This window comes from Coregonus clupeaformis, chromosome 16 (genome assembly GCF_020615455.1).
Source record: "Coregonus clupeaformis isolate EN_2021a chromosome 16, ASM2061545v1, whole genome shotgun sequence".
Taxonomy (NCBI): Eukaryota; Metazoa; Chordata; class Actinopteri; order Salmoniformes; family Salmonidae; genus Coregonus; species Coregonus clupeaformis.
The window spans coordinates 724,840-734,614 of record NC_059207.1 but is presented as its reverse complement, the minus strand read 5'-3'; the positions used below and the strand labels follow the sequence as shown (position 1 = coordinate 734,614).

Below are 9,775 nucleotides of genomic sequence, written 5' to 3'. Positions count from 1 at the left end.
GTTTCCCAGATTAAGCCTGTGTCGGTTAGCCCTCTGTGCCCGCCCTCTCGTCCCCCTCCTCCGCCCAGGATCGTGGGTGGGGGTCCGGTCTACACTGTCCGGCGACTTCTGGATGTTCGCCGCCGGGGTCGTGGTTTCCAGTACCTGGTGGATTGGGAGGGTTATGGTCCTGAGGAACGTTCCTGGGTGCCCAGGAGCTTCATTGTGGATCCTGCTCTGGTCCGAGAGTTTCATAGGTTACATCCCGATAAACCCCGTCGGCCGCCAGGTGGCGTCCGTAGAGGGGGGGTACTGTTAGGCCTACTGCTGCTAGGTAGCTCTCTCTCTGCTCTCTCCCTCCCCTCTGTCTGTCCTTGATTGCAGGAGTGAAGTCTGGTGTGCGGGAGTCAGGGTTCCAGCTGCAGCTCATTCACCATAATCACCTCAGCCTTTAAGACCCGGTCAAACTTACCACTCATCGTCAGATCATAGTCAAGACGACCATGTTAGTCTCGCTGCCGACTCAACCTGTTTATTTTTGCTCTTTGTGTTTTGGCCTGTTCTATTTACTTTTTCTCCTGTGCCACAGATATTTGGAACCTGACTCCTGCCTCCGCTTCACTCCTGCCACCACCATCCTGCTCTCCACTACCTGACCTCTCTTTTGGACTCACCACGGACACTAGGACATTACGGTACCACACCTGCCCTGACCTGGATCTGTTACCCTCCCTGTAACCTGGACTTGCTCTTCCCCTATTATTGGAAACCTGGACTATTGAACATTTTAAATAAACCTGTTAAACCTTCTCTGGCTTGGTGTACTTGTCTGCATTTGGGTTCTAATACTGGTAAATCATAACACACATTAAGCATCTCCAATCCAAAGTTACATCTAGAATTGGCTTCCTATTTCACAACAACGCCTCCTTCACTCATGCTGCCAAACATGCCCTCGTAAAACTGACTATCCTACCGATCCTTGACTTTGGCAATGTCATTTACAAAATAGCCTCCAACACTCTACTCAGCAAATTGGATGTAGTCTATCACAGTGCCATCCGTTTTGTCACCAAAGCCCCATATACTACCCACCATTGTGACCTGTACGCTCTCGTTGGCTGGCCGTCACTACATATTCGTCCCAAACCCACTGGCTCCAGGTCATCTATAAATCACTGCTAGGCAAATCCCTGCCTTATCTTAGCTCATTGGTCACCATAGCAACACCCACCCGTAGTATGTGCTCCAGCAGGTATATCTCACTGGTCATCCCCAAAGCCAACACCTCCTTTGGCCGCCATTCCTTCCAGTTCTCTGCTGCCAATGACTGGAACGAACTGCATAAATCCCTGAAGCTGGAGACTCTTATCTCCCTCACTAACTTTAAGCATCAGTTGTCAGAGCAGCTTACCGATCACTGCACCTGTACACAGCCCTTCTGTAATTAGCCCACCCAACTACCTCATCCCCATATTGTTATTTATTTTGCTCATTTGCACCCCAGTATCTCTATTTGCACATCATCTTCTGCACATCCATCATTCCAGTGTTAATACTAAATTGTAATTATTTTGCACTATGGCCTATGTATTGCCTTACCTCCATAACTTACTACATTTGCACACACTGTATATAGATTTTCTATTGTGTTATTGACTGTACGTTTGTTTATCCCATATTTAACTCTGTGTTGTTGTTGTTGTTTTTATCGCACTGCTTTGCTTTATCTTGGCCAGGTCGCAGTTGTAAATGAGAACTTGTTATCAACTGGCTTACCTGGTTAAATAAAGGTGAAATAAATAAAAGCTTATAGAGACATACCCCAAGAGACTTGCAGCTGTAATTGCTGCAAAAGGTGGCTCTACAAAGTATTGACTTTGGGTGGGTGAATAGTTATGCACGCTCAAGTTTTCCTGTTTTTTTGTCTTATTTCTTGTTTGTTTCACAATAAAAACTATTTTGCATCTTCAAAGTGGTAGGCATGTTGTGTAAATCAAATGATACAACCCCCCCAAAAATCCATTTTAAATCCAGGTTGTAAGGCAACAAAATAGGAAAAATGCCAAGGGGGGTGAATACTTTCGCAAGACACTGTATACTTATTATGGACACAGTATGCTTTACACTAGTTATCTTGTTGTTATTAGTTGTTGTTTGTTGTTATTAGTCCCATCCTTCAGCTCCATTCAACACCTCCCATCTATCTCTTAACACCATCCATATTGGATTTCTATTTGCCATATATTTTTCAACTGTACTGAGATGTTTCACACAAGTTCTGAACCCTTCTATTCTCATTGTTTCTACAGATTGTAAATTGAAAATAAACATTTTTGCTAAAAGTATTATTATATTATTGATTGATTGACTATGACTTTTCAGATCACCCAGTAGTGCTATCTGCAGGGTTAGCTCCAGGTAAATATTGCAATCCTTCAGCCATTCCTGGACCAGTGACCAAAAACAAGCTAAAAATGGACAGTACCAAAACAAATGATCTAATGATTCTGTCTCTTCGCAGCTAAATCTGCAGAGCTGGGAAGATTGTATCCCCCATATGAATAACATTCTATTGGTAGCAAGAATTTTGTATAACAATTTAAATTGAAAAATTATACATTTTGAATTCGGGGTGAGACAATCTTACTAATTTGTTAGAGAACCAGTTCGGATTTAAGTATAACTTTTGTATGACTGAAGCTTTTAGTGATAGGTCTAATGCTTTAATATTTAATCATTTCTGTCCTCCAAATTCATATTTTGTCACGATCGTCGTATTGAATAGACCAAGGCGCAGCGTGATGAACGAACATGGTTAACTTTATTATCTTTAGTGATAATAGAAACAACAATCAACAAACGACTCGTAACGTCCTCGGTAACAATGACCAAACCAACTGGAACAAGAACCCACCAACACAAAGGGAAAACAGACAATTTAAATATGGCTCCCAATCAGAGACAACCAACGACAGCTGACACTCGTTGCCTCTGATTGGAAGTCACTCTAGCCAACATAGAAATAAACACAACAGAATGAACACACCCTGGCTCAACATATAGAGTCCCAGAGCCAGGGTGTGACATATTTATTATATAAATAGGCCCGTTTAATTTTGTCTGGCTTGCCGTTCCAAATAAAACCGAATCTTTTTTTCACATATAATTTCAAAATCTGTTCGCTAGGCATAGGCAAGACCATAAGCAAATAGGTAAACTGGAATAATACTAAAGAGTTAATCACGGTGATTTTTCCACAAATAGACAGGTATTTACCTTTCCAAGGTAGCAAAATCTTATCTATTTTTGCTAACTTTCTATTAAAATGTATTGGAGTGAGATCATTTATTTCATTTGGGATATGTATTCCGAGTTTATCCACATCACCATCAGACCATTTTATTGGTAAACTACATGGTCATGTACATGTTTTATTTTTTAGTGATCCAATACGTAATATAGTACATTTATCATAATTTGGTTGTAATCCAGAGAGGTTAGAAAATGTATCTAGATCCTCTATGAGACTGTGGAGGGATTAATGTTGTGGAAAAACCTGTCTGATTAGAATGAACAATGTCCGACAATAGCTTTTTCATTCTATGCGCTATACATTTTGCTAGAATCTTTGCATCACAACACTGAAGTGAAAGGGGCCTCCAATTTTTAAATGAACTGGATATTTATATTTCCCACTTGTATCCTGTTTCAGTAATAATGAAATCAGACCTTCTTCTTGAGTGTCTGATAATCTACCATTTACATAGGAGTGGTAAAAACATGCTAATAACGGTCCTCTGAGTATATCAAAAAGGTTTGGTATACCTCGACTGGTACACCATCCAACCCTGGAGTTTTCCCGGACTTAAAGTCTTTAATTGCATCCAGAAGTTCCTCCTCTGTAACTTCACCTTCACATGAAGTGTTTGTGGGCTCTGATTACTACCACTACGAGACCCCCAGGCTCCTAGCTTTCAGCATGATCCGCCCAGAGCCTAACAAAATGACCCCAGACATGATGGGCTGTGTGGAATAAGAGTCAGAGTGTGTGCGATCTCTGTTCGATGAATAACAACTGTGAACATCTGTACTCAATGGACAACATGGTGTCTTATTAGAAAATTTGCCAAACCTGCTGTCAAAACATATAATCACGCGTTAACTCAAATACCACAACAGACAAGTCAATCCAACAATGTTTTTTTTTTACCTCTACGGGATCGGTGTCCCGTATACGGGACGGATGAGCTAACGTGTGCTTATGTGATTAGCATGACTGTTGTAAGGATATAGACATGTCTTATATGGGCAGAAAGCTTATATTCTTGTTAATCCAACTGCACTGTCCAATTTACAGTGAAGAAATACCATTGCTATTGTTTGAGGAGAGTGCACAACAACAAAAAATGTATCACGGTTTGATACATTCACCTCTGAAGGTAAATAATGTACTTACATTCAGTAATCTTGCTCTGATTTGTCATCCTAAGTGTCCCAGAGATAAAATGTAGCATAGTTTTGTTTGATAAAATCCATTTTTATATTCAAATGTAGGAACTGGGTTCTACAGTTTGAACCCCTGCTGTCTCTGGCTCCACACCCACCCCGCCCGGCCATCTAAATGTGTGAAAGTTAGTGTATAAGCTAATGATCCATCATGTATGACATTCCCGGGAGTGTGTAAACTTACATTTTGTATTACCATATCATTTTGTATATTCTCTATAGTTATGTACTTGAAAATGTATCAATTGACCAACTACAAAATAGTCCAGTATTACAATGCTTCACTGGATCAATCTAAAATGTTGCACACATACTGCTGCCATCTAGTGGCCAAAATCTAAATTGCGCCTAAACTCCAATAATATAATGTGGCCTTTCTCATGCATTTCAAAGATGATGGAACAAAAAAAAATTCTAGAAAACAAATGTTTTTTTGTTTGCATTATCTTTTACCAGATCTAATGTGTTATATTCTCCTATATCAATTTCACATTTCCACAAACTTCAAAGTGTTTCCTTTCAAATGGTATCAAGAATATACATTTCCTTGCTTCAGGTCCTGAGCTACAGGCAGTTAGATTTGGGTATGTCATTTTAGGCGAAAATGTAAAAGGGTCTGATCCTTAAGAGGTTAAAGGTTCAAATAATACTTTATTATCACATTTTATGCTGAACATTTTGTATGACAGATATTAATTAAAAATATACAAATCAACTGAAATAGTGTGATTATAATGCATTCATTTATTAGATAAATGAGATCAAGTAACAAAATCAAGAAAATCTATGACAAGGAAAGAGTAAGTATTACAAGTAAATGTGATCATGAATTGGCTTATTCAATTTCCTATTACACATTTAAGCATATATTACAAATATAAGCATTTCCTAACCTCTAAAAGTCTAAGCTGTTGGGGGGGTTGGGTAAAATAAAATATTGAATTTGCCCTCTACTATCATAGCCCATAGAAACGCATTGAATAACACACTCAGAAATGGCAAAAAAGACAGTCCAAAATTAAATCATACGGAATAAGATTTTGAAGTGTCTGTCCAATATCTAGGAGAGAGTCCTGTGTCTTTCCATAGAGGGGTCATAATAGTTTTTAGGCCAAACTGTTTGGACGCTACGGACATTTTCATGAGAACACCGATTTTCGGGATGTCTCATGGTCTGACAAACACAGCTGTAGCTTGGCCACCTTCCACCACAGATGCGGAAGGCAGACTTAGGCGGTTTCAAACATGGTCTCAGAGCATTTCGTATTATTCTGTACGTAAATCTGAGACACTCCATTTAGTATGGTATATTACGTTTGGCATGGTTACATAAGACAGATGGGTGGACATATAACGCAAACGTCTAGCAACCCAAAGGTTGCGAGATCGAATCTCATCACGGACAACTTTAGCCTTTTAGCAACTTTTCAACTACTTACTACCTTTTAGCTACTTTGTAACTACTTACCTTGTTAGCTAACCCTTCCCCTAACCCAAACCCTTACCTTAACCCTTTAACCTAACTCCTAAACTTAACCCTAACATTAACCCTTACCTCTAATTCTATCCCCAAGCCTAGCTAACATTAGCGAGCTAGATAACATTAGCAAGCTAGCTAACATTAACCACCTCGCCACCTAGCTAAATTTCATAACATATATTATGTTTTGCAAATCTGTGACATATTGTACGTTTTGCATTAATACAATAATACATACCATACAAAACTTAACATATCATACTAAATTTAGTGTCTCAGATATACATAAAGAATAATACGAAAGGCTCTGTGACCAGGTTGTCGGATGCATTGGATTGAGAAGCAGCCCATGCAAAAAAACGGATATCTCAAGCTTAAACTGACTTTGATGTTGTTTTTTAAATGTTAGGTAGATAGACGCATGGGTGTGTCAAATCTGTAAGGATTTCTTAAAGATGGACTCCAGGATGCTAAGCACAGCAAAATTGTAACATACTGTATAGTACGAATTAGAATCGTAACATATGATACGAATAGGTTAAAAAAACTTTTCATGGCGTAATACACAAAAAACAGGGACCACTTTTGGCTCGTGAGCACCACTTTCAAAACTACTGGCTGAAATGATACAAAAGTTTGAGTGTGCATATTTAATATTCTCATGTAGCTGTAAAGAAAAGGTTCAGAGTGTGATGGTTGTTTCAAATCAGGGTGTCACAATCACAGAGCCTCCACCCCAGAGAGGATGGGATTTTCCTCAGCAGGGCTGTCCTTGGTCTCTAAAGCCAGCCGTAGTTGCTGCCAGAAGACCCCAGTGTGCTCCCCAGCTCTGGGCCAGCTCAGGTAGGTGCGTCTCTTCACCAGCTTCCTCATCCGGTGGTAGGGTGACAGCTGGTGGGGAGGGATCTCCTCCAGGAACACCAGAATCAGGACGTCCTTCTGCTCATCAAAGAGCCGGAAGCTGGCCACCTGGATCTCCCGGGAGCACCACTCACTCTCCAGGTAGCGGCGGCTGATCACACAGATGGTCTTGCGGCTTCCGTAGATGCCGTCCATAATGTTGTCTATGATTGGTTTGCCTGGCTGAAAGTCCCGGTGGTGGAGACACAGCTTCCAGTCCTGCTCTCCCTCCAGCTCTGGCAGCAGCTCCCTCAGGACCCAGGGTTCATCGTGGGCGTTGTAGGAGATGAAGGCATCGTACTGACAGCCATGAGGCATGCACTTATTCCTTTGCTTGGTGTCATAGAGGAAAGCAAGGAAGAGGTAATAGCCGTAAATGACCTGCCATTTCAGGAAGTGGTAGGCAAAGGATGCTATCAGGGTTAGGAGGACCAGACAAGTGGTAGAGATGTAGTAGTAAAGTCCTAAGTGTACTGTACAGAACTGAAGCTCAATGTCCAACAGCTTGGTACCCTTTAGCTCGGCAGGATAGTTGCAGGTAAATTCTCCTGCGCCAACAACTTGTGTTTGGTTGTCGCTCTCCATCCACTGGACAAACCAAGCATCGCTGCAGCCACAGGTGAAAGCATTATCTTGCATGTCCAGGTATGTCAAGGCAGGTAGATACCGCAACACTGTCTCATTGACTACTGTTATGTCGTTCTTGCTCATCTGCAAGAAAGTGACTCTACTGAGGTTTGCTCCTATGAGGAAATCTAAGGACTGAAGTCGGGCTTTGGACAGGTACAGTCTGTTGAGCCTTGGGGTTGGGTGAAACAGCTTTGGTGTGAGGGCTGTGAACTCATTCTTACTGATATCAAGGTACCACAGCCGGGGTGTGTGAATAAATGTGTCTGGGTGCAGGTCCTTAATATTAAGACTCCCTGCCTTGAATGCCAATAAAGATTTCAGACCTTCAAGAAAGTTGATTGGAAGATGAGACAGTCCCTTGTGACGCTGACTATGGATATGCAGGTTCTCCAGAGATGTCAGATGAGAGAATGGTGGAGGGTTTAATTTATCATCATTTACATATGTGATGTAATTACAGGATATAGCAAGAGTTCTTAAGCGTGGAAGTCCTGAGAGCACAGTCTTTCGAATGTCTATTTGAGGGATCTTATTTGAGCCCAGTTTAAGTTCTGTAAGGTTGACCAATCCCTCAAAGGCTCCATCTTCCATACTTGCAATCTGATTGTCAAATAAAAGCAAAGTCTTGAGTGATGCTAAGCCTTTAAACTCTCCTTTTCTGATAAAGCTTAGTTTATTGCCTGCCAAATTCAAAGTCTCAAGTTTGTGCAAACCAGTCATGAAGGCATCATTCAAGGTCAGAATTTTGTTTGATCCCAGTTTAAGGATCCTTAATTCTCTCAAATCCTGGAAAACACATCCTGGAAGGTTGGAGATTTGATTATGGAAAAGAAAGAGCTGTGTGAGTCCTGTAAGATTGGAGAAATCTGAGCAGCCTAGTTTATAGATGATATTGAAGCTGAGGTCCAAGCTCTTCAGTGTAGGTAGATTTCTTGTGGCCTTTGGCACGGAAGAAAGCCTGTTGTGGCCCAGTCTCAAAGTACTTATCTGTTCTATTGGTCTGAATGAAACCTCAGACAGCTGAATAAGATTAGTATTTGATATGTCCACTTCTGTCATGTGTTTACATGACTGCAGAAATTCCTCAGAGAGATTACCTATGTTGTTATATTCCAGTCGGAGAACGATGAGTGTAGGTATATGGCAGGCAATATCAGTGAGAGCCTTGACCCTCTCTTCACTAATGTCATACAGTCTCAGATGGACTAATGAGGAGTTGACAGTCTGCAGCACCATACCAATCCTCTCGAAAGACATCTCAATGCCGCTCAAGTTGAGACGTTTGATATTTCTCAGAAAAGACCTGTCCAGCACATCCCATTCCATGTGTCCAAGTTGGCCACAGTAGGCGATGTCTAACACCTCAAGATAAGGAAGAACATCTGACGTGACTCTGAAGATTCCCAATGGATTCCGGGATAAATCCAAAAGCCTCAGCCCTATTGACGTGTTTGATATGTCTTGTGACTGGAAAGACGTGAATCTGTTGCTCCCAATGTACAATTCCTGTAAGTTTGGTAATTGTATGATGGGCTGAATTTCCTTCATATTATAAAGGTTGTTCTTGGTTAAATTCACTGTCTTCAAACTGGAGAGAACTTGAAACGATGAAGACCCGATGGTTGTGATGAGGTTGTTGTCCAGACGTAGCAGGGAGAGGTTGGCCAGGCACTGAAACAAATGGTCTGACAGGGTTGTGAGTCTGTTATGAGCCAAATTCAGCTCTTGAAGAGCCTCTAGGTGTCCAAGAGCGCCATCGTCCACTTGAAAGATCTGGTTTCTGGACATGTTTAGAATTTTGAGGGTTGATAGGCCTTTAAAATCAAACTTTCTGATTTTGGAAATGTTGTTCATGGCCACATCTAAAACGCTTACTTTCAGCGGAATGTTTATAGGTATGACTTCTAGGTTCCTCTTTTCACAGAGTACTTTCATGTTAGAGGGGTCACTGAGATTACCCCGGATTGTGCAGTTTTTCAGGAAGTACCCACATACTGGATCAGCAAGAACCCAGCAATACATCAAGAAACAAAGAAAGACTCTCAGCTGAGAGAATGTAGACCCACTTCGTTTTCCTGGCAAGGTTACCGTGAGTGTCATTGTGAGGGGCTTGACATCTACTTCAGATCTAGAGAGAATAACAAAGACAAATACAGTGACTAACTGTTACATGATTTGGGGGCTGGAAATGTAACATAAATAGACATCTATTGAAATTGCAATAACACTGATAGCTGTTGGTATTGTGGTCCTCAAAATAACTAACAGATTATTAAT

At 41.1% G+C, this 9,775-nt stretch overlaps 1 protein-coding gene across 1 annotated transcript; it reads right to left on the bottom strand.

Annotated features, from left to right (window-relative positions):
• Positions 1–6,043: 6,043 nt before the first annotated feature.
• LOC121559443 (toll-like receptor 13) lies at positions 6,044–9,569 on the bottom strand. Its single transcript, XM_045225520.1, is given in 2 exon segments — positions 6,044–9,457; positions 9,459–9,569. Coding segments are annotated over 2 exon segments (2,802 nt in total). The 5' UTR covers positions 9,492–9,569; the 3' UTR covers positions 6,044–6,688.
• Between the last annotated feature and the right edge of the window lie 206 nt (positions 9,570–9,775).